General features: G+C 39.8%; 1 protein-coding gene across 1 annotated transcript in view; it reads left to right on the plus strand.

Annotated features, from left to right (window-relative positions):
- Positions 1-25,378, plus strand: part of ltbp1 (latent transforming growth factor beta binding protein 1) — a 248,462-nt gene that overhangs the window by 192,851 nt on the left and 30,233 nt on the right. The window contains exons 13-18 of the mRNA XM_037681018.1: positions 1,543-1,629; positions 1,904-2,029; positions 10,208-10,327; positions 18,460-18,582; positions 20,936-21,061; positions 22,922-23,050. Of these exons, the coding sequence (XP_037536946.1) occupies positions 1,543-1,629; positions 1,904-2,029; positions 10,208-10,327; positions 18,460-18,582; positions 20,936-21,061; positions 22,922-23,050 (711 nt within the window). The remainder of the gene's footprint in view (positions 1-1,542; positions 1,630-1,903; positions 2,030-10,207; positions 10,328-18,459; positions 18,583-20,935; positions 21,062-22,921; positions 23,051-25,378) is intronic.

Consider the following 25,378-nt stretch of genomic DNA (forward strand, 5'->3'; position numbering starts at 1 on the left):
AATAGACGACAAGTCTATCTTTTCCCCAAAATTGAATGCTACTTGTTTGATAAAAATGCTTTACGTTTGTTTGTTTTTGAAAAGGCAGCGTCTTTGCATTCATTATGGTTCGTAAAGTTCATTCTTCTTAATCGTTGTTACTTTATGAGCCTGCAAATACATTTTCTTAAGAATTTAAGCGTCTGAAGCCCTGGCTTAACATTCAAGGACCGATGAACGAAAGCACAGACGCTGAAAACAGACATTTTGGGGAAAGTAATAAAAGTTCCTTTAAAAACTTCAGTCATTTGACAGTGTACAGTGCAGAAGCACTGAAGCACTTTTAATACTGTTTGGTTGTTTTGGTACTTTTTCAACTCCCTCTCATTGGGCAGCACAGTGGTTTTGCGGTTAGCATTTTTGCCTCACAGCAAGAAGGTCCTGGGTTCAATCCCTGGTCTGAACCTGGGGTCTTTCTGTGTGGAGTTTGCATGTTCTCCTCATGTTTGTATGGGTTTCCTCCCACAGTCAACAAACATGCATGTTAGGCTGCCTCCAGGCCTCCCTTGCAAAAGAGATCTGTGATCTGTGTAGAATGTGCCTGCTTATATAAATGTTACTAACATGAAACACAATGTTTTATTCATAAGTCATTCTATGGCAGACACTTGCTAAATATATAGATAAATAAAGCATTTAATAAAAAAAACGTGATTTGATCAGGAATACTTTGCACTGACTTTAATAGTTGTACATGTAGACAACAAATGTCAGTCCAATATGTGTTTTGTTTACTCTGTCAAATCCTAAAGGCATGCAGAGATACATCAGAAAACTGCTTTTAACTGAATCGCTTTTCACATGAAATGAAACTTTTTTTTAAACGAGCTGTAACAGAGCCAACAAATTCATCCTTGTCTGTACAGTGCTAACCACTAAGCCACTGGCAACATGGTTCTGGGTTCAAGTCTCGGTTTGGGCTGTGAGTCTTCCTGGGTGGAGTTTGCATATCCTCCTCATGTTTGAGTGGGTTTTCTCTGAGTACTCCAGTTTCCTCTCACAGTCCAAAAACATGCATGCTTGGCTGCCTTCAGGGGGCCACCCTTGAAAAAAGATCTGTGATCTCACTGGGATTTGCCTGGAAAATAAAATATAATCTACTTTCTGATCACCTTCCAGCTCCTAACAGATTTACTGACGTTGTTAGACTGAATATTAAACTCAGCTGTTGGGCAAGACTAGGTGATAATCCAGCTGATGTGTTAGTGCTACATGTCTGATGAAATCATAAATCTGGCTATGATATGCCATCTCCACATTGTATCTGGTAATCCTGATAATCCATGGCTCTTTTTAGCATTAAACTGATTCTCTGACTGTGTGGAACCTCTCAAACATCTGCAGTGCTGCCTTTTGACTTCACTGTAAACACAGAGAAAAACACCTGAGGTGCCCCGTCAGTTTTAGGTGAAATGTAAAATATATGTTGAATTATTGATCAGTTCTTTATATACTCTAATTTAAAAAGTAGTGTCTTTATGTTTTGATGTTTCGATTGAGCAGAAGTTGTTGAGAGGACCTCCCCTCCTGCACCTGTCGAGATCCTCCCAACTAATGCAGGCCAGGACATCGCTCCAACTCAGTCAGCTGGTAAGACTGAAGCCTGTTTTCTCTTCTTCTCTGCAAAAAACAATCAAGTTCATGAAAAAAATAAAATGAGATGCCAGGTGATAGAGCAACAGCTGTGATATTACTGTGCATGCAGTTTTGTCTAAAACCCTAGAATTTAATTGGACTTTTTTACATCAATGTATGACATGTTCCTTATAACTTCGAAGTGTTTAATAATAATTACATTTTTTATACTTGACATTTTTTATATTGTGATACTCAGTAAAGTTCTGCTGTCTCTGCTCTGACCCAGAGGTGGACGAGTGCCAGATCAACCCTTACATTTGTGGTCAGGGGGTTTGTTACAACACAGCTGAGAGCTACACCTGCCACTGTGATGAGGGATACCACCTGGATGACAGTGAGATCACATGTGTAGGTAAGGAACAGAGGCCACGTGGTGCATGTTCAAGTACTCAGTGTTTTGTGGAAGTAGAGTTGATGTTTTTTCATATTTAGATCATCAGCACACGGGAAGAAAGAAAATTATGTATTAAATAAATCCTCTTTCAACCAGCCACAGTTGGGTTACAGATTTGTACCAAGCTTTGATTCTTGATCATTTTTATGTTGTCATTACCAACACTGGGCTGAAATGCAACTTAATGCAAGAAAGGTGGTAATTAGCAAAAGCATTTCTTGATTTAGCTCTTTTTTTATACACTCATTGAAAGATGAACATATTATGGTGTAGTCTCCATCCATCAGTCCGTACGTTCATAAACCTTCTCTTGTCTGAGCCACAACTTCTCATCTGCTCAAGATGATTTAGTGAAATTTGATTCACATTTATACCACATTTCATCAAAGCAGCTCCAAGGTCAAGGTAAAATGTTATACAAGGTCTTTGCTTGTCTGGGCTCTTGCTTTAGACTGCTGTATTGCTGCAAAATAGCTTGTCAGTAGGCGCATAATGTGCCCTCTGTGGTACTCTTATTAAGTGTTTGACCTACAAACACATAAGTATCAACTACTAATTAAGCATGCCATTATTTAGGCATTTTGGCAACACCCTTATGACTGTTTAGCTTTTATTGTTGCTCTTTTATCATTTCTTCAGTTTTACATTTACCTGAGCCCATCAAATGTTCAGCATCACCATAAACAGTTTTTGGTAGTAAGATTCACACTACAAATTAATTCCCAATAAATTGCAAAAGTTTCCACATAATGAAAAATGAGATTTTTCTGAAAAGAATGATAAAACTGCATTAACTCTGTAGTTCCATAGCACATGTATACCTGCCAGTAAAAACATCATTTAAAGTTTAAATGGTTAATTGAAGATTGGATTTTTACAACTGTACTGACATTTTCATATTATTAACAGTTTTTACGAAATTGCATTTCAGTTTTACCTTTAGGAGATTTAATAATGGAACATGTAGTGTAAAGATGCTAAAACTCTCATTTTTGAGCTGTCAAAACTTTTTTAAACCTTTACACACAAGCTCTTTGTACTTCCCTAAACTTTACACATCTTAAGCACTTCATAAATAAAAATGTATGTGTTTTTACCTTTATTTGACCCAGTGTGTCTCTCAGGGATATACAGTAGAGCTTGTTGTTTGTATTATTGTGTTATTGTTTTTATGTAGTAATTTCAGCGTCAGAGGGATTTATTTGTCATACATACCACACGTGATATATGAGGTGGGACTAAACTATGTACACAGGGTCCCAGTTACATCCAAACAAAACACAAATTGTAAAGAAAAACATTAGTAAGATCCAAGTCATGAACTAAGAATATACTACATTCACTAAACTAAGAATACACTAAGCACTAATGGTACAAAAACTGTGTCAAAACAACAGCAGCACGAACATGAGTCTGTGTGAGCAGATGAGGACTAATGAACACAGTAACATGAAATAATCAGCAGCATGAGATCAGCATCATGGATAGTCAGCAGCACATATCAACAACCAAGTGGCATTACAATGATTTTCATAGTTTTTTCACAGTGATTTTTCAGGGTAGAAGCTGTTCCTCAGCCTGGTGGTTGTGCATTTAATGCTCCTCAACCATCCTGCCTGAGGGGAGTGGGGCAAAAAGTGTGTGTGCTGAGTGAGTGGGGTCCTTGGTGATGCAGGTGGCCCTCTTCCTGCATCTGGAGGTGTAGATGTCTGTGATGGTGGGGAGACTGACTCCAACAGACTTGAAATGTTGCAAAAACATGAAGATTTTTTTCAGAATTGTTCTTTTAAATGTTTATTTACACTCCAGTTGTAAAGTTTTATTTGCAGTATGGCTGGTTCTACGTTTATTACTCAGTTATAATGTCTACTCTTAGGATCTTATGAAAATTAAGTTTACTGGTAGTTTTGAAAACTTTATTTTTGGCAGAAATAACTTTAGACCATTGCTTTGACCTTCTGTAACAGTCCCAGTTTTCTTTAATGACCCTTTGGAAAAGTATTTAGTCCCCATGTTTTAGAATCACAGACAGTACAAGTCGTCTACAAACTGCAACATAAATTTATATAGGTGTATTTGTTGAGATGCTCAGTCTTACTCATGGCTGCATGCTTGAGGTATGACTGGTCTTTAGGCTCCCTTCTCACTGGATGATGACTCATTACACTGTAAACAACATACACAACCATGGCATGGCATGGCTAGATTGTTGCAAATTCAGAAAAACTCCTTCAGTTTGAAGGTCATTATGATGCAGCTGGGCTCTTAGGTACTGGACAAATGAGATGTTCTGGATATTTTCCCTGAAACACTCTACTGTACCTTCACAACAATCTGGGGCCTCATGTATCAACGATGTGTACGCACGAAAAGATGCATGCACCAGGTATCACGCACGTGTGAGGATGTATCAGAATGAACGTCATGTGAAAGTGTACATAAATATATGCACTCTTTTTTGTTCTGCCATGAGAATATGCTTATCTCCATGAAAACTTTTTCAGAGTATCAAACTTTGTAGTCAAGTCACATTTCTTTATAAAGTACATTTAAAAACAACAGCTGTTACCAAAGTGCTTAACAAAAAACAAAACAAAAAAATTAAATGGTAGGGGTGGCTGTGGCTGAGTGGTTAGAGCAGTCGTCCTCCAATACAAGAGTTGGGGGTTCAAATCCACCAGCAGTCACATGTTGAAGTGTCTCAGGGCAAGACACTGAACCCCTCGTTGCACATAGTTGCCTCAGGGCACTTTACAGGAACATCCACATACATAGAAAAGCCAATTAGTAAAGTTCTCTATATAAGGAGGCAGCAGACAAGTTGAATCTTGGCTTTGTTGCAGTCTCCCATCCTGAGCAAGTACAGTGGCAACAGTGGAAAGGAAAAACTCCCTTTTAAAAGGAAGAAACCTCCAGCAGAACCAGGCTCAGGACAAGCGGCCATTCGTTTTGACTGGCTGGGTTTGAGAAGACAGAAAGGAGAGACAGACGAACGCAGAATGGTAGGTCCAGATGTAGGTCCAGGTGTGTAACGAACCCCCTTATGTTTGGACCAAAATCACCACACAAAGTAAAAATTTAATGATGTTTATTTTCTAGGTGAAATATTGCAGATTGGGCCGGTTCTGGTACTGGTTCTGGTTCGGGTACAGGTTCCGGATCAGGGACAAGACTAGACTGAGACAGAGATCGGTTAGTGGTCCTGCAGGAGACTATGGGGAGCAGAAAAGTCAAATAAGGAGGGCCATTAACTGTCTCAGATGATCTTGGGGGTTCTGGCGACTGAAGAAGTCCAAACTGATCCGGACCGCTGCTGGAGGAGCTGAGTCCGGTGAGGGGCTGCAGCTGGCCACAGTGACAGGCAAGTGATGAGTCCGTCAAGCGCAGAGTTGTGGTCCAATGAGCCAGGGTCCAAAATAAAGAGCAGATGACTGAAGGGACCGGAGGAGTAGACAAAGAGGCGTAGTTGTGCAGGCGAAAGTCAGAACCGAAGACAGAAGGCTTAATAATCCAAGGGGTCGAGCGAGAGACGATGTCCAGGTGAGTCATGGGTCCAGGAGCCGGGAGGTCAAGCCGAGAGGTAAGGACAGGAACCAGGAGCGGGATAGGAACGAGGAGAACAGGTAAACTATGACAGAGAAACACTATGGCTAGAGGGAAACAAAACAGGATCATGAACGCGAGGTATCTACTTGCAGAAAACTGTTTTCAACTATCGGGCACCAAAGAGGAGAAAGAGTGAAGCTTATATAGGGTGAGAGTGACAGGTGCAGCCAGTTGAGCTCTAATCAGCTGCTGTTGGCTGCTGTGAAGACAAAGCTAAACAAACCGTGACGTCGCCCTATACCAGCATGCAAAGAAGACAAACTAAAACGCACGTCTAAATAATCACTACAGGAGTGGACAGAATAAATGAAACTTACAGAATAGATCCATTGCAAACTTTAAAAGGTGACCAGGGTGACAGAAAATATAATCTAAGGGACGTGATTCGTGACAAGGTGTATCTGAAAGACAAAAAAAACACGTCAAGGATAGAAAAAATAATTACAAATACAAAACAGGTTGAGCAGAGTAAGTAAAGACAGTAGCAGAGTGAAGAAATGTGGTCAGTTTGTCCTCTAGCAGTCTAAGCCTATAGCAACATAACTAAGGGATAGCTCAGGAAACCCAAGCTGACCCTAACTATAGGATTTATCAAAAAGGAATGTCTTAAGCCCAGTCTTAAAACTGGACAATGTGTCAGCCTCACAGACAGAAACTGGAAGTTGGTTCCACAAGAGAGGAGCCTGATAACTGAAAGATCTTCCTCCCATTCTGGTTTTGGAAACTCTAGGAACCACAAGTAAACCTGCAGTCTGAGAGTGAAGTGCTCTATTAGGAAAATATGGAACAACAATATTTGTAATATAAGATGGAGCTAGATTGTTGAGAGCTTTTTAGGTTGGAAGTAATATTTTGAATTCAATTCTTGATTTATCAGGCTCCCCCCTTATAAATGGTAAATGGTCAATGGAATTAACTTATATAGCACATTTCTATCTTACTGAGACACTCAAAGCTCTTTACACAACAATCTGTGCCTCATTTACCCATTCATACAGCACTCTACTAGATCTATACAAAGATAATTGAACAAATCATTCTAAAGAGACTAATCAGAGCTTTATCACATTCATACACTGATGGGACACACATCGGAGGCAACAAGGGGTTCACTGTCTTGCTCAGGGACACTTCGGCATGTGACTGCTGGTGGATTCGAACCCCTAACTTTTGCAATAGAGGACGACTGCTCTAACCCTGGCTTTCTGCACTGTGTGATCTGTGCTGAGTCTGTGTGCATCACACTGTGTTGGTCATGTTGCGGTTGTTGTTATCCATTATTGTTTTTGTTGGTTTCTACTTTTTGGTGTCCTGTTATGTAATCTGTTGCTATGTGTTTGTTTCTGTTTGTCCCTGTACAGCACTTTGGTGTGCTTTGTCACTGTTTAAAGTGCTATATAAATAAATTGGTATGGTATGGTAACCACTCAGCCACAGCTGCCCACCCCACACCAATTTCCAGTTTCTGTCCGTGAGGCTGATGCATTGTCCAGTTTTAAGACTGGGCTCAAGACTTTCCTTTTTGATAAATCCTGTAATTAGGGTTGGCTTGTTATTCTGCCTTAAGCTTAGACTACTAGAGGACAAATTGACATAATTTCAATTGTTAATATTCAATAGTTTTCATTTGATATTATTTCTATCTAAACGTAATTCTTGAGCTGCCATTCTGTGTCTGTTCATCCTTCCTGTTCCTCTCAAACCCAGCTCGTCAAATCAGATGGCTGTTTGTCCTGAGTCTGGTTCTTCTAAAGGTTTCTTCCTCATGTGGAGTTTTTCCTTTCCACTGTCACCTTCATGCTTGCTCAAGATGAGAGTTCTGCGATGGAGTTATATTCAAAGCAGTTTGCTCCTCAGATAAATAGTGTTAACATTATTTTTATAGACAAATGTTTCTGTTCAGTGCCGAGTTGACTTCTGTTGTGACTTGGAGCTATATAAATAAACTGAACTGAACTGAATTGAAATTGCAGAACATAGTTAATCTGGTTATTAAACTTAAAATGAGAGTCTAAAACCATACCCAGATTTGTAGTGGACTGCTTAAGGTTTGGCTCAAGATAGCCAAAGTTTACAGGAACAGAGACTTCAGTAGAGCTAGGGCTAAACACAACAACTTAAATTTTCTGATAATTAAAACTTAAAAAAAAATTGAAGCTATCCATACCTTAATGTCATCAAGACATTATATCTGACAACTGTCAGCAAAACAATGAAAAGAATGACCATGTTTCCTCAGGATAGACTCCAAAGGGAGCAGATACATTGAAAACAGAAGGGGTCCAAGAATCGTGCCCTCCGGAACCCTGCAGGAAAGAGGTGCTGAAGCAGATAATATATTGCCACCCTTAACACAAAAGCTTCTGTCACTCAGATAAGAACAGAACCATTCTAACACTGCACCTATAATCTATAACCTGTAATTGTAGTTCAGTACTGTGGTGTTTTGACTCACTTAAATACACTGAAATATGACTGTTTGGTTTTCTGAACGTAAGGGGTATTTAAACACGTTTTTTGTTTGTTTGTTTGTTTTTCACGAGTTTGGGCCTCATACAACATAACACAACCTGCCTCAAAAATGATGAAAACAACCTCACTCCAATGTAAACTATAAAGTTTCTTATATTCTTTGTCATATATAGATGTAAACACAGGTCAGTGAATGCACGTATGGGAGGCACACAGACAGATGAGGGACATAAAGTATGTGCGAATCGTCTAAGGGGCATTTCTGTTCTCAATGAGAAGAAAATGGTGCCAGATCAGCAAATTAATTCAGAACAACTCACCCGTGATGATTCCTCAGATTGACAAGCAATAACATATCTATAAATATTATATATTTGTGGAACAATGACAGCTTTGGCTTGGACATCACCAATAGAATTGGATGGCAACGTTTTTTGGGATCACACCGACCAAAAACTGATCTGATATTTCTCAGTCATCCCTGAGCTGTGCCATGTGGCCTCATGTACGTTATGCCCACATAAATAACACATCCCCGCACCAAAGCTGAATTGCTTTGTTGATTCACATTAACTCCTTTCTTCCAGTCAACTATTTAAAGAATATACTTCTACGTTCTACCAAGCTCCTGCTTTCCTCTGTGTTTACAGTGATTGTGGTATTACTTACCAATTACAAGTATTAAATTTGTGTAGTTACAAATTCCTCAGCCTCAGAAGCACGCCGCCAGCAGATCAGCGTCCCCCATTCCATTTCATTCAACAATACACACTTACTTTTTGCACGTGTGGCAAACATGTTTTACACCCCACTAACTTATCTGAGTATCTCTGTCTCACATTCCATTAAATGTCTCATTTTGCTCCATGTAGACATCATTTTCCAATACGTAAAGGTGAGAATCTCACATGCAAAACATATTTGCATTTATTTTACATATTTAGATGGAGGCGTGTCTGGGGAGGTGTTTCATGTGCTCTCAGTTCCAGGTTCTTTCGATGTATGAAGGAAAGGTTAGCAGAAACATGCATACGCACGATTTGATAAAACTGAATATTTCTGTGTGCACGCACTTTTCTGATTTTGTCCCTACCCCAACGTCCAGTAGGATGACTGTGCACTCTTTGATACACAAGGACCCTGCTCTCTCAAGCTCGGTCAGAATGCAGCGAGCTCTAGAAGTTCAGCACTGAGCTGCCACCACTGGTATTCCATCTGCACTAGAATATTTCCATGAATTAATCACAGACATAATTGTTGCCAGTCATGCTTCAAGTTCTCAACAACTGCTCCACCTTGGATCCCAATATGCTGCCAGCACAGTGAAAACCACCACCGCCTCACTTTCAAAGTTTCGTGTGAGCGCAAATCACTGTGGACCTATCACGAATAATGAGGCACCCAACCTTAATGCATGCCTGAAGACCTCACTAAGACCTTGAAAAACCCATCCCCATTCAGTCTGATGCTTTATGTCATAGCAGGGTCAACAAGAATTAGGAAGGGGTTCTTATAGGAGCCATAAAAAGGTCAGGCTCTGGTGAAGCATCCAATATCAGCTGCACGTCTTTTTGGCGTGTAGCTTGAGCACAGGTCCATACTTGGTCCAACAAAACTTCTTCACATTCACTTTATAAGTGAGAGGAATTTTGAATAAGACCAGCAACCACATAGTTACCGGTCTGAGCACCACCCTCCTGCCCACTTCATCACCCGTGCTGGGATCTAAATGTGAGGCGCTCTGTCATTCTGTGGTTTCCTGCTGTTTCAGTGTAGAGCTCCCCACCCACCAAAATAATACTGCATCAGGGCTGTGGGGGCAAGCAGGCCTGATGATTATTTCCCCATAGCTGCAGTGAAATCTCTGCACCGCTGTTGAGGGTGTGTAACCACAAGATGATTGTTTTTTTTTTTCAAGTTTATGTAATTATTTATGTGACCAAAGTATGTAATAAAAGAATACAAAAGCCTGCTCAGAACTTGTTGACTGACGATGAACTGAAGAAATACAGAATGTAAAAAAACAAACTCATTGTCTTTTTTTTTTTTTCCTTTTAGATATTGATGAATGTGAAAACAGGACAACGTGCCCTTCTGGCATCTGCTACAACCAGGAAGGGAGTTACACCTGTGGCTCCTGTCCTGAGGGCTTTTTAGGACAAGGAGGCCAGTGTGTAGGTAAGTCCAACATGTGTGATCTGTCCATGTTTGGGACTTACTGCCATGCACATGGTCCTTTTGATTCAAAGCTCCAGTAATCTGTTGTGTCTCTAACTAGTCTAACTTTGGTTCATATCAAGGCTGTAAACAAATATTGTCAAATTTTATTCAAGGATTTTTACCGTCATTCAGATCATATGTACATGAGGTGGAACAAAACTATGTACACAGGGTCCCAGTTACATCCATCAAAAATACAAATTGTAAAGAAAAACAGTAGTAAGATCAAAGACATGAAGTATACTATATTCATTAAACCAATAATACACAAAACTAAGCACTAATAGTACAAAAACAATGTGCCAAAACAACAGCAGCGTGAACATGCACTGTTCTGATATTATATTATATGTTTTGCTCTGATGATTATATCTGAAGATATAAAGAAATGTGCAAACTCAGACTGTTGCAGAGTTTTTTAAACATAATTTCAGATTAATTTTGATTGAGACCTCCTCTAATGTATGAGATGTAACGCCTCCTTCTTTCAGTTTGGCTGTCTTTTTCCCTTTCCCACTTGACTTTCAAATCACTCCTCCTCCGGTAGCTTTGAAAACAATTCCTGCAATATTCATGCTCAATAATCCAGGTGAAAAATCCAACAAAGTCAGGTCATCTGAACAGTTTCTTTTTTTTTGTTGAAGTGTTTCCTCGGCCTGATGAAGTCCTTTGGATGAAGGACGAAACGTTTCAACAATAAAATAAACCGTCCAGAGGACCTGACTGAACTTTGTTGAATTCCTGCAGTAATACATCAAACCATGTGGCAATCATAGTTTAAATTGTTATGAACTTTAAGAATCAGTTTAAATTAAGATTACAACACCTATACTATTCAGCTGTCTGAACTTCACAAACATTTTGCAACATTTTTCTTAGTTTTTTAATCTTGGCACATCATATATTTTATGCATCAAAGCGTGGGCATTTTTGATTTCTTGCATCCAGAGTGCCTCTCACGGCTATAGGACTTAGTTTTTCAGATGGCACGCATCCAAACTCATTGTATCTGAGCTCAGAGCTGTCTCTTTAAATGAAGGGTCTTTTTCATTTGCCATGTCATCTACAGAAAACACTGTAGACACAAAAACTCAAGCGTCAAGTCACTTTGGTCACTTTCTGCTGAGATGTCAATTTCACTTTGATGGTTAATAATTTTCACACAGTGACTGTACTTTGACTTAATTTCTGCAGTCTTTCCGTCTTCCTTTCTCATAACAAGTGTTTTCATGGAGTGAGAGACACTGGGGTGTGGTTACCATGGTGACCCTAATGAGCAACTGATAGCAGCTTTAACATTTCTTTGGATCTCGGTTCTCTCCACAATTCTTTTACAGTTCATACATCAAAACAACGGTGTTTTATCAACTTGGTGCCTTTCAATATTTCTTCAGAAATGATCTATTTTATGTTGTTGTGTCTGGATTTTTTATTTTTTATTTTTTTAATCCTGTTCATTGTCATTTATTCATTTATACTGTATTTTATTGGCTTTTTAGCTAGATTGCAAAGCACTTTGGTCAACAAGTGTTGGTTTTTAATGTGCTATATAAATAAAACTGACATTGTCAAGGCGTAGGGGTATGAAAAGTCCAAGGCTCAGAGTAGGAATCAAATAGCTATGATTAAACTGAAACATCCATCCATCCATTATCTTTTACCCGCTTCTTCCATTTTTGGTCACTGGGGGTCGCCGGTGCCCATGTCCAGCAATCACTGTGCAGGGGCGGGAGACACCCAGGACAGGTCTCCAGTCCATCACAGGGACACATAGAGACAAACAAGACAAACAAACATTCACTCTCTCTCACACACCTAGGGACAATTTAGAGTTACCAATCAGCCTAACGTGCATGCTTTTGGTCTGTGGGAGGAAACTGGAGTACCTGGAGTAAACCCACGCATGCACGGAGAGAACATGCAAACTCCACCCAGAAAGGCCCCCAGACTAGGATTTGGACCAGGGACCTGCTCACTGAGAGGCAGCAGCTCTACAAGTTGCATCACCATGCTGCCCTAAACTGAAACATAATGTATTAAAATTAAAAAGCTGTCAGGGTAGCGAAAAACTATACAAACAAATAAGCATGCATCAGGATATTGTAGTGAACTAAGCCTCAGGTCAAAACCTGACCCTGAAGACCTTCATGGGACAGAAACTGTTATTTCATTGATTTGAATCCAGAAATACATATTAAGCTCATCCAGAGACTTTCTAATTTGAATCCTGAACTAATCAGTTGAAAGAACACTCTCTTTTTATATTATCATTACTATTTTACAATATCTTGATAATCAAAGTGTGTTTAGTTCAAATCATTTTTAAATGTTGAAATGAACCACTCATTTTAAATCAACTGTGAAACAGTATTAATGATTTTTTTTTAATCCTCATTCAAAGTAGAAGTCAAGTTAATGTCTGTTACCAAGTAATTATGCATTTTTTGATCTTCTGTCTGAAATGAGAAGTAGTGATGTCGGTCAAAAGTCAGAAAGAAGTTATTGGAACGAACTGTCATGTTTTTAAAACCTCTCAGACAGAAACAGAGAAGCTGGCACCTGTAGTCTGTCATTTCTCCAAAACATTTCTCTGTCTGTCCCTAAACATTTCTCTGTCTGTTCCTAAACATCTCACTGTTTTTCTGACTTGTAGTAACCCTCTTACGTCACTAAAACCACACCCCTGTTGGTTCTTTCAACCAATCAGGACTTCCCAAATGGGACCGGAAACAGAACTCTTTAAAATTCGACACTTCCTAGTTCCTGTAGTTCGGAGTTCTACACTTGAACCAAAGTTCTGGAGGGAACAGAAGTTCTACACGCGAACAGAAGTTCTGGGAACACAGGAGAACAGAAGTTCTGGGAGACATGAACCGAAGTTCCGAGAGAGAACAGAAGTTCTGAGTTCCTCTGAGTCTTCTCAGAGTCCCGTAAGTTCTTCTGGTACAGATGAAGTTCGGCTGGAGTTCCTGTAGGAGCCACAATGCCTCGCGGTGGCTCCACCCGGTGAAAGCCTTATAACCTCTGAGGAAGTTTGTTCTGTGGAACGAATTCTCACGACTTCTGCCGAGTCGCAGTCGCCCTGAGGAGACGCTGAAAGGTAGCGTACCAGGGACCTCTTACCGCAGCTGATTCATCCTCTGCCAAAGGTAGAGTCGTCATGAGCTTCACTACCAGTGTACCGTGGGCGAACTGCACTTGAAAGGAGCGTGTTGTTCTGGTTTACAGACATACGTCCTCATCCACATCTTTTCTCTCTATTTAAACTCCTTCATTCCCCCTCTTTAAAACTCTTCTATCTCGCCAGTAAAAGATAAGCTAAAAGTCTGCAGATATTAATTTAAGATATCTTCAGATATGTCTGTTGTAATAAGCTGCAAGTGAGAAATCATGGCCGTATGATTTCTCATTGTAAAGCTCATTAATTAAGCTGTGTTATTGCATTTAATCAGAATAATCAAGTGTACAATGTTTGATGTTAAATTTTGATTCTGTTAATAAATGACCACATTCATTTTGATGGGTCAAAGAAAATTAACGCCTCACGTCACTGATTAGACCATCTCCCACACAGTATCTCTGTCACATATCTGTCAAGTAGCTCGAAAAAGAGAGAACCCGTTATTAAATATTGATTGTAGTGAAGCTAACTGAAGCTAACCGACCCTATCTCACAACATTTCTGGTGGCCCGGTACAGGTCTCTAAAGAGCTTCTCGTGACCCGATATCCGCCTCACTACATTTCGTGGCCGTACGAATGTTTAAAGAGGTGTGAATTAAATGTGATGGAGTCTGTGTTATTGTACGCTGAATGTTGGCATGAAAAGTCCAAGTTTTGAGCTTGATACTGCATGATTCGGCTTGTGGTGTTCAGAGAAAATACAGTGATATGTTTTCAGCTGTGGGAAGGTGACTTGCCCTGTTTGAAACTGTTATCAGCTGTGTGGTTCTGGTTCGGTTCTAGATAACGGCTCGGACGAGTCGGTGTTGTAGGAAAAACACTGTTTTTAGAGCTGAAAGTAACGTCAATGTGTTCATTTTAAAGCTGAAATTTGTACATCTGTTGTGTAACTGAAGCTGGGTTTGTGGTAAAACGCTTTATTCTGTTTAAACTGTGGCAGAGAACGGGTTCTGTCTGACCCGGTTGTGCTGTCGGACTCAGTTCAGATTCGTTGAACGAGTCGTGTTTTGAATGGATAAAACGCTGTTTTGAAGCTGAGCGCTGTCTCAGGCCACTGGTGAAGTGCTTCGTTACATCTGTAGCAGTAAAAATTGTACATTTTGAAGGTTAATGGACAAAAGTTGATCAGACTTTTTCAGGCTAATGCTAACATGATAGCTAGAATCACGAAATGTGATTGGTCGAAAACCGCTGTTTGGGTCTCTCTGATTCGCTGAGAAATGGGTGACGTGTCTGCGTTCACTCCCTCTGATGTCAGATTGTAAAACCCACCCCGTTGCTCATTGGTTGATTCAATCACGTGATCCTGGAAATGAATCTCGGTTCGACCGAAGCCTCCTCTGTGTTTAAAGTCGCTAAATGGAGCTGCCTCTTCTCCCAAAAAACTCTTGTGTTCATGCAGATAGACGTGCTTGTTAAAGCGACGCCACATTTAAGCTTTAAATCCGTTCAGAAAACGCTGATTTGACCATGTTCGGCCGATGCTAATTCTAGCTAAAGGCTAACAACCGGATGTCAACAGAACAGAACGGTTCACAGGAAGTTGTCATAGACTCCTGCTGGTATAAATAAGCTTACACCGCCACCTGCTGTTGAAAGAGGAGTATAACAGTTTTCTTTAAAGGGAGACTGATAATTCCTCTCATTTTTTTTCTTTTCTTTTTGTTAATTCAGCCTGGTTTATGAGTGACTGTTTTAAATAGCGAATTCTGGTAAATAAAACTGCTTAAAAAGCGTTTAAAACCTAAAGTTGCCGTGAGACTTTTAGAAAATTGCAGGTTTGTTTAATTTTTAGTGCTTTAGAGTAAATGAACACTGAAAAAGGCCTGGTTCTTGTATCTGTTAGATTTAAGCTCATTAAGTAACACTGCCAGAAAGAGGCATTTACTTAAAATATTCATGCATTGGGGTAAAACCTACGAATAGGTGCCCATTCATTTGAAGTAGTGGCTTACACAGTACTGTTGAGTGAACCCAGAGCTAAAATAGTGTGTGAGACTCACATGGCACTTGAATACAAATATTTACCTGTTAAAATATCTGAAGTTGGCAACTGTTTAACCAGATAAGTGCTGAACAGTGAATAACCATGGCAGGTATGACAGAAAAGAATATTGACCCTTGTGAGATGAAGGACTGGTTAGAGGGAGCGTTGACGCTGCTCACAGAATCCTTACATCCATATGGTGAACAGGTGGACAGCATGAACTCAAAAGAGTTATTGGACGAGCTGAAGGAGGTTGCAGAGAGTGTGACCTCTACAGACAGAACAGAGTCAAGCTATGACCAGCTGGCTAAATTGGCGCTCTTATTGAAAGCAACATTCTATGCTGTGATAAACAAGGCTGACGACCGTGCGAATGAGTTACAACGTGACAGAGAGCTCTCACAAGACACGTCACTGATTAGACCATCTCCCACACAGTATCTCTGTCACATATCTGTCAAGTAGCTCGAAAAAGAGAGAACCCGTTATTAAATATTGATTGTAGTGAAGCTTACTGAAGCTAACCGACCCTATCTCACAACAATATATACAAACAAATGACAAAGAAAGAACAAGGAGCAAAACCAGAACAAACAGTACGATGGAACAATAATAACAGGTGAACCAGTGTACAGGGAGGAGTGATTAATGAATGAGTAAAATGACATGAACAACCACGAGCTTCAGGCTCTGCCAGTGGAGCCCCATGAACCATTCAGAGGTTGTTTCCTCCTTTCTCTTCTTAGGATTACAAGTCAAAGCACACAATGAAACAAATGAAAGTATTCAGAACAACCTAATGTATAATTCATTAGTGTTACAGCTGAAACATTAATAAAAATACTCAGTCATAGTTTTTCCACGGCCCCATATTATTCCTCCTTGGATTAAAGTAGTATGCGATCTTCAGCACTGGTGTCTCTGCTGACACCCTGACTGATGAAGTATACAGTTTTTTGTTTCCTGGAGCTTTCTACCATTTTGAGAATAGATTACATCCTGTCCTCTCAATTCCCAATGTCTAGCCACTAACACACACATATAAATCACACTAGGAAGCATATGTAGACAAAAATAATCCAGCCATTGAGCAGTAAAACAACAAACCATTTTAAACCACTCACAGTGTGGAGCTATTTTTTCTCCAGAAGCCCTGAAACTTCAAGCCCAAACCAAAGATGTGCTCATCTCTTATTTCAGTAGCCTGCTGCTCCTGCATCCTACTTATGTGGCATGGGGTTACCTACAATGTTTTGGCTGCTTACACACCAAATAAGAGCAGCCAAACCACAGTGGGGTGGCATAAATGATGGTGGTGCAAGAGGAAATATTAAAGCAGAGCAACAGGATCTTTTTTAGAAGTCAATAATCCATGGAACAGATGTTTGCACTGCCCAGCCAGAGTCGGGGAGGTATCATGTCTGTAGTCTGTGTGTTAAACCTGTCCTTACATTAACCATGAGACAAAACCAATGTGACTGTATGAAACAGCCTTTTTCTAAAATGTGAAATATTTATTATTTGTTAGAGCACAGCTTTGTGTCTGGTATTACGAAGTAAAATGGTGATGGACACGTTGGCTGATGAGGTCAGGCAGGAATCATCATGCACTATGATTTTTGCAGACATGGTCTGTAGTGTGAGCGAGGAGCAGGTGAAAGAGAGTCTGAAGAGGTAGTATGCACCAAAAAAAGAGGAATAAAAAGCAGCAGTAGCAAGACAGAAAGCAAGAGCTGGTGCACGAGAGAGAGAGTGCAGGAAAGATGGATTGAATAGAGACGAGTGACGGGGTTGATATGTGACAACAGAGCAGCGGAGTGAAAGAGAAGGTTTACAAAAATAGTAATGAGACTTGCTATGATGTAGAGGTGGTGGTGCAAGCAAAAAGACAAGAGGCACAGCTGGAGGTGGCAGAGTTAAAGATATTAAGATGTTGGGGGAAGTGTCCAAAATGAACAGGGTTAGAAATGGGTGCATCAGAAGGACAGCTCAGGCTGAGCAGTTTGAAGACAAATTTATGGCTGAGATGGTTTGGACATGTGCAGAGGAGGGATAGTGAATATTTTAGCCAAGGGTGTTGAAGACTACTAGAGGACAAACTGACTTCATTTCCTTAAATGAATTGTTAAAATTTAAGTTTTCATTTGGTACTATTTCTATCTTTACATGTGATTCTTGACCTGCCATTGTGTATCTGTTCCTCTCAAACCCAGCCGGTCGAAGCAGATGGACGCTTGTCCTGAGTCTGGTTCTGCTAAAGGTTTCTTCCTCATGAGGGAGTTTTTCCTTTCCACTGTCGCCTTCATGCTTGCTCAAGATGAGAGTTCTGTAATGGAGTTAAATTCAAAGCAGTCTGCTCCTCAGATAAATAATGTTAGATTATTATATTTTTTATACAGTATATTTCCTGTTTGATAGCATTTTGCAATAGCATTTTGACTAATCTACCCTAAATCCAAGACTTTCTCACATCTGAGGAAAAATCACTACCACTCTGTTTTTCACAATGTGCAAGTTTACTGTAATGACTAATGTTTAATCACTATATGTCTCTATTTTTCTTATTTTTTTTGCTATGGACTCTAATATGAAGTTGTCCAACCGAGATGCACTTTGTCTTCTGTTTGCCCTTGTTGTTTACCACTCAAACATTTAATTAGATTATCTCTCAGGGATGGGAACCACTCAGATTCTGTTCCTTCACTCGGTGAGAAAACACCACAGTCAGTCACTCGTGATTAGTTTGTTTATTACTGTTTACAACTTGTCTTTACAAATGTTCTTTTAAACATTTACTCAATAAGGAAATTTTCTGAGCTCGGCGTCCTGTTTATGTAATAGCTAACAGAATAAATGTTAGACAAGTTCATTGATTAAACTTTTATTGATGCGATAGTTCTCTCATCATCTGTTCCCTCCAGATGTAGACGAGTGCCAGGACGAGCGAGTCTGTGTCAGAGGTCACTGCCAAAATGCCCAGGGCTCGTTCTTCTGCCAGTGTGGACCCGGTTTCAGAGTGTCACCAACTGGAGACCAGTGTGATGGTATGGTTTCTGTGTCTCCCAGTTCTTTCTTTGTACACCAAGAGTGTTGTTTTAATCAAGTACACACTATGACAACCTTTAAAGCCATTGTTCAACAGAAGGATCAAGGACCATGCTGCTTTAACCGGACAAACCCCGTGGGGTTTCCATGAAGTCTCTGAAATAATAACATGCCTGAATGAATCTGAGTCTTTCTCAGAAATCACAAACTCTGTTTCAATAATCTTGGTATCAAAATAAAGCTAACATTTGTGAGATTTTATCAGAATTATTAGCATCACAGCAGCTTCTATTGTTTAACAGAAAATGAAGATGGAACAGAAAAAACGGAGGATTTTTGCCCCCGCCTGAAGCTTTTCTGCATTATAGAGAATATAACTCCTTTGATGTGGACTAAAAACTCTAGGAAACCATGACTCCCCATGTGGACATTACCTGTGCATATATTCATGCTGCTGAAGTAAACTAAAGTTACAGAGGTTTGAGCTCCCACAGACTTTATAAATTAGCTCAAACACTTCCTTTGCTGTGTAAAACTTTTGTTTTTATGCTATTTATTCTGACAAAATCACCAAACTTCTTGCTAATAGTTATTATGAGTCCAGAGGCTTGTGTATGCACTAATACTATAAGCCTCTTGTGTAACAACCAGCGTTACACGGTACTGTAACCCAGGTTTGGACTGGCCTATTTGCACAAATGACCCCACCCTCAAATCCTTAGATACAATAGAATCAAACTAACATAAACACATTCATGTTACTCCCACCAACCATGTGTTCACAACAAAAATATAAATCTATCAAAATATGTTGAAACTGACAGTTTTGGGGATGAGGTGCATGGTCACCTCACAACAAGCAACTCTCTGGTTCTGTGTTAGTCTTTGTGACATTTATCACGTGAGTTTTTCTCACTTAAACTGACTTCTAGTAGTATTTTATTACTTTTTTTGTAAAAGTATGTTTTTATATTTTGCTTGTTGGTTCCCAAAAATATCATCCAGCCTTGTTCACAAGTCAAAACCTGGTGTGTCAGTAAATGATCATGCGTCACATTTTCAGTCAAATATACTCATCAATAAAAGAAGAACTGCTTCACTGAAGACCAAAGATGTTTTATTGTTTATTGTAAGTGAATACATGAGGAGTAAGCCGCAGATTACTTTTCTCCCCTTGTTGTGTTCCTGCCCCTCATAATGGCAGCATTTGCTGTAGCTGTTAAACAAAAACCATAACTCGTGTTTTATGACTCCGTGGCCTTGCTGATGAAACATATGTAAGTTAAATAAAGCAGACCTGGTTTCTGTCAGACATGAATCTCTGCTTGTGGATCCTCAGAGCTGCAGTTAGTTAACCTGACCTAGTGGTTCAGTGCCGGTACCACATGGTGTGAATCAGAATCAGAAAACCTTATTTATCCCAGGGTGGGATTGATGCATGATGATCCATGCAAAGGTATAAAAATGGAAACATACAAAGACTATGAAAGTATATATACACTTGAATCAAAATAAAAGAATAAAATAGAATACAAACATTAAAAAATAATAATAATTTACAATATACTATACAGTAGTCCCTGGATTATCGTGGGGGTTATGTCCCACACACCACCGCGATAGGTGAAAAACCGTGAAGTAGGACCATTATATTTATTTTAGTATTTACAGTATATATATTTTAAGGCTTTATAAACTCTTCCCACACTCTTGCAATGTTCTTAACAATGTTCTAAACTCTTAAACCTACATCATTTTAACAACATACATATTTGTACAGTACAGTACTGCAAAAAATTGTACTCACCAGCTCTGCATACCAGCAGCTCGGTTCTGGTCAGGCTTGGTTCTGGTTCTGCAGACCTATCCTGCAGTGATGAAGCCCACCGCACCATCCAGGTTGATGTGACGTGGATAATTGAGCTTCAGGATTATTTGTGACCTTCCTACCAGTCCTGTGATCTTAATAGATCGATTGTTACGTCTGGCTTTGCGTTGCTAAACATTCCCTCCATTTTGGCAGAAAGCAGCAGCAGAAAGCACTGTTGGTTTCTGGGTAGTTTAGTCCTTTTGACTGACGTTACAGTATAGGCTTATTGAAGGAAAACTACAAAATGTCGGCGCCTGCCGGAAGTTTTTTTTCCCTGTTAACTTTTTATCCCGTACCATCCCAATCACATGAGTAATAATAAAGTTGACAATCGTTGAAAAAACGCGAAAGAGCAAGTCCGTGAAAGTCAAACCACGAAGTAGCGAGGGACTACTGTATGTGTGTTTTATACATTCAAGCCTTCAATTCCTTATCATCACACTGGTTTCAATGTAGCATGTGTTCCTGTGTTGATCTTCCAGATGTGGATGAGTGTGAAGAAGAAGACAGACCATGCGGGGCTGTGGGTGACTGTGTCAACAATGTGGGCTCCTACATGTGTACCTGCCCTGATGGCTACCGGCAAATCAATGGAACCAGCTGCACGGGTAGGTCTACAGGAAATAAATATTCTAGACACCCACATCTGATCTAAATTTAAATGTTTTATACACAAATGTATATCTCCTTATGTACTTGTTATTATCAGCAGAAGCTGAAAAGTGAAATTGGTGATTTTGTAAAGGTATTATAAAGGTGATATTGTTTTAGCCTGTGTGTATTTGTGTGCATGTGTATTCTTTGTTTGTCTGTCTGTTAGCAAAATATCTCATGAAACAATGAATAGAATTTAATGGAACACAAATCCAAATCAAGATGGGTGTCAGCCACAAAAAGCAACTTTAAAAAACAAAAATGGCAAAGATTCAGTCAGTTTTACAGATACTGAGCTAAAATTTCATATGGTAGTAGATGAGACTCATATTCACATTCTCATATTCATATCCAGGACATCCTTGTAGAAGAGATTAATAATCTCAGTGGATTTCTTCTTGGTAAAATAAAGGTTTAAAAATAATATTTGCAACACGTTAGAGTTGCATTTGGACCCAAAAGATCTGAGCCAACCCAGCCCCAGCCTGTAGCCATCATCATCATTTTTGAACCTGACTCGACGAATTAGCAGTAATTACAGGTCCAAACCTGAAAAAAAACAAAAACATTTTTAATTAGGCTTTGGGGCAGCACGGTGGCGCAACTGGTAGAGCTGCTGCCTCTCAGCGAGCAGGTCCTTGGTTCAAACCCCGGTCCAGGGGCCTTTCTGGGTGGAGTTTGCATGTTCTCTCTGTGCATGCGTGGGTTTTCTCTGGGTACTCCAGTTTCCTCCCACAGACCAAAAACATGCATGTTAGGCTGATTGGTAACTCTAAATTGTCCCTAGGTGTGAGTGAGAGAGTGAATGGTTGTTTGTCTCGTTTGTCTCTATGTGGTCCTGTGATGGACTTGCGACCCGTCCAGGGTGTACCCCGCCCCTCGCACAGTGATTGCTGGATATGGGCACCAGCGACCCCCGTGACCCAAAATGGAATAAACGGGTAAAGATAATGGATGGATGAATTAGGCTTTGACTGCTTATATAATTATTAACGGTCATTGGACGTGTGCAGCTGAGTAAAAGGAGGCAGAAGATCAGAGCTGAGGGGGCGTTTGTCCTTTCATGACCGTCAAAGCGCATTAAATCCCTGCTTCTGCCTGCATTCTGCATTATTCAGACACGGACACTGCTCTGACATGTCTGCTTTAGGATCTCACTTGTTTGGGTCGTCAGCCGCGAACGTCCTCTGAGTGCAGCTGCTGAACGTCCATTTGGGTGATGGATTGCGGCCTTGTAGTACAGTCCCATCTGAAGCTTAACTGAACTTTTACCTCTTTCAAGGCCGGTCAGCTCGTGGTGAAATGACTGCGTGCGGCTGGTGAATGTATGGCAATCCATGTTGGCATATAATTGGAATGTATGGCAAACCATGTTGCCATATAATTGGATCGTCAACCGCACGTGTCCGCTGATGCAATCAAAAGCCCGATACTGACCCGGCCCACCCATCCAGCTCATTATTATGGCCCGGGTTAAAAATGACAGCTCTACAACACGTACTGGTACTCTGAGCATGAAATCTCACATTGAAGTAAATTTAAGTTTAACCAAAACCCTATAACTTCATTATTTTTTTACATAAAATAATTGTGTTTAAAACTGGAATGAAAGCGGCAGGTGATATGCATTCCTTAAAGGATTGCTAATCTTCATTTGTGATAGCGTCTGACCCTGAAAGAGAAATTTAGCAGTTTTAGTTCACAAAAAGCTGTTGAATCCCAGAAGCCTAGCTGACTCGAGTACTTGGACTCTACAAACACAGAGAAAGAAGTCCAAACACACGTCTCTGTTGTTTGTCTCTGTATTGTCTCAGATGTCGATGAGTGTGTGGAGGAAGCCGAGCTCTGCCACCCTCATGGTAGATGTCTGAACACAGAGGGATTCTACCAGTGTGTGTGTGACGGTGGGTTCACTGCCGGCCTCGACATGCCCTCTTGTGATGGTAAGATGCAACTGATGCACACACAGCTGTTGTAACATTCAGTAGCTGTGTGAAAAGAATCATTTCATGCATTCTAAAAATGTTAAATCTGGTCCTCTGGACATAAAAAAAACAGATTTAACTTTTTAATTTTTTTTCGACCTGGATTACTGAGCATGCATCAGGACATTTGATGCATTCATTTCACCCTCCTTAATTCAACATTCACACCAATGTTTCTCTGTTATTTTCTTTAATTGTTGTGCTATTTTAGCCAAATGTATATCAGAACATTCAGGAAGTGGGGCCTATAACTTTTGATTTTTTTTTACTTTTATACTTTGCTAAAGGTAATTTACAGATATTTTCCCAATCGACCAACATGGAGATCTCTTCAGTTCCTTCAAAAACATTTTTCTTTTCAAAATCTGCTTCTGCAAGCTTGCTGTAATTTTGTGTTGATAAGCAACTTTTAATATTTAACTTTTTGCTACTTTTTGCTAGGCCTTTGCTACATTTAGCTACAATTGGGCTATTTTTAGCTTTTAGTTAGCATATTGCAACTTTTAGCTTTTAAATAGCTTTATGACATTTAGCCAGCTTTTGCTTTTAGTTTTTAGATACTTTTTACTTTTAACTAGCCTCTTGTTACTTTAAGCTTTTTGCTAATCTTTTGCTATTTTTAGCTTTTAGCTAGCTACTAAACTAACTACTAACTAATTATCTACTATGAATTTACCTCTCTTTCTGCTACTTTTACTTAGTGTTTTGAAACTTTTAACTTTTAATAATAATAACAATAAATACATAAAGTGCTATGTGTTGTCATCATTGTATGTTCTCATACAAAGTCGAAATTAGTTCTCTGCATTTAACCCATCACACCTGGAATACACCCAAGTGGAGCAGGGGGCAGCTATGTAAGCGCCCAGGGAGCAATTTGGGATTTGGTGTCCTGCTCAGAGACACTATGACATGTGCAATGACCGGGAATTGAACCCAGGACCTTCGATTCCCGAGTTGGCTGCCCTGCCTTTATACCATCTCAGCCCCTTCAGCTAGCATTTTACTACTATTAGATTTTTGCTACTTCAAAATTTAGCAAAACTTTTAATAGCCAGATTACATTTTAACCATCTCTTGCTACATTTAGCTTGTAATTAGCCTTTTAATATTTTTAGTTAAACTCTTTTTAGTTTGAGTTTTAGGTAGCTTTTTGCATCTTTCAGCTTTTTTCTACCGTATTTCTTATTTAGTTTTTAGCTAATATTTTGTTATTATAGCTGTAAGCTAACCCTTTGCTGTTTTTAGCTAGGGTGTCTGTTTTTAGCTAGACTTTTGTTATTTCTACTTATTAGGTCAAATTTAGCTACTTTTAGGTTTTAGTTTGCTTTTGTTACATTTGGCTTTTAGCTAGGGTTTTGATGTATCAGTCAAGTTTCAGCATCTTCAGTAAATTTCAGGGAGTCCATCCCCCATCAGCATTCGCACTGCTTTTTCGTAGAAAAAAATCATTTCTCTATTAGGGCGGCTGTGGCTGAATGGTTAGAGCAATAGTCCTCCAATGCAAGAGTTGGGGGTTCGATTCCACCAGCAGTCACATGCTGAAGTGTCCCTGGGCAAGGCACTGAACCCCTCATAGCCTCTGATGTGTGTCCCATTGATTTAAGAATGTGATAAAGCTCTGATTAGTCTCTGAACAGATCTAGTAGAGTGCTGTATGAATGGGTAAATGAGGCACAGATTGTAGTGTAAAGAGATTTGAGTGTCTTGATCAGATAGAAGAGCACAGTATAAGTTCAGTCCATTTATTTACAAAATAAATGAATTTGACAAACATTTGACCAGACTAACCCATTGACCCATACGAGCCAAATGACAACCTCACAAAGCTGGCTAAGATACTGTCAACAATGTCTGAAGCTGTCAACAAGCCAAACAGTGGCTACATGTCTCCATGTCTGCCCTCTTTTCATCTCCATCTTTTTGTCTCCATCACCCTAATGTCACTGAGGGAAAAGAAAGATGATGAGGAGAAAGTTTACAATTACTTTTACATATGGCGCTCTACCGTTCCCCATTTTGGCAGGAGTTTCAGCCTTTGTGCCAAAGCTGTTTTTAATGCCCTCTCCTTCCTCGGTAAAATCAGAAAGAAAATAAAAAATATAGGAAAAGAAACAGACAGAAGCCTTTAAGCTGGCTGTCTAGACTAGGAGGGATATTTGTTGCCCTCTGTCTCGTGATTTATTCAAACTCTGACCCAAGTGGAAACGTATGTGTGTGTTTGTCTGTGTGTGTGTTCGTGTGTGTGTGTGTGTGTGTGTGTGTGTGTGTGTGTGTGTGTGTGTG

This window comes from Nematolebias whitei, chromosome 1 (assembly GCF_014905685.2).
Source record: "Nematolebias whitei isolate Nwh7 chromosome 1, NemWhi1, whole genome shotgun sequence".
Classification (NCBI taxonomy): Eukaryota; Metazoa; Chordata; class Actinopteri; order Cyprinodontiformes; family Rivulidae; genus Nematolebias; species Nematolebias whitei.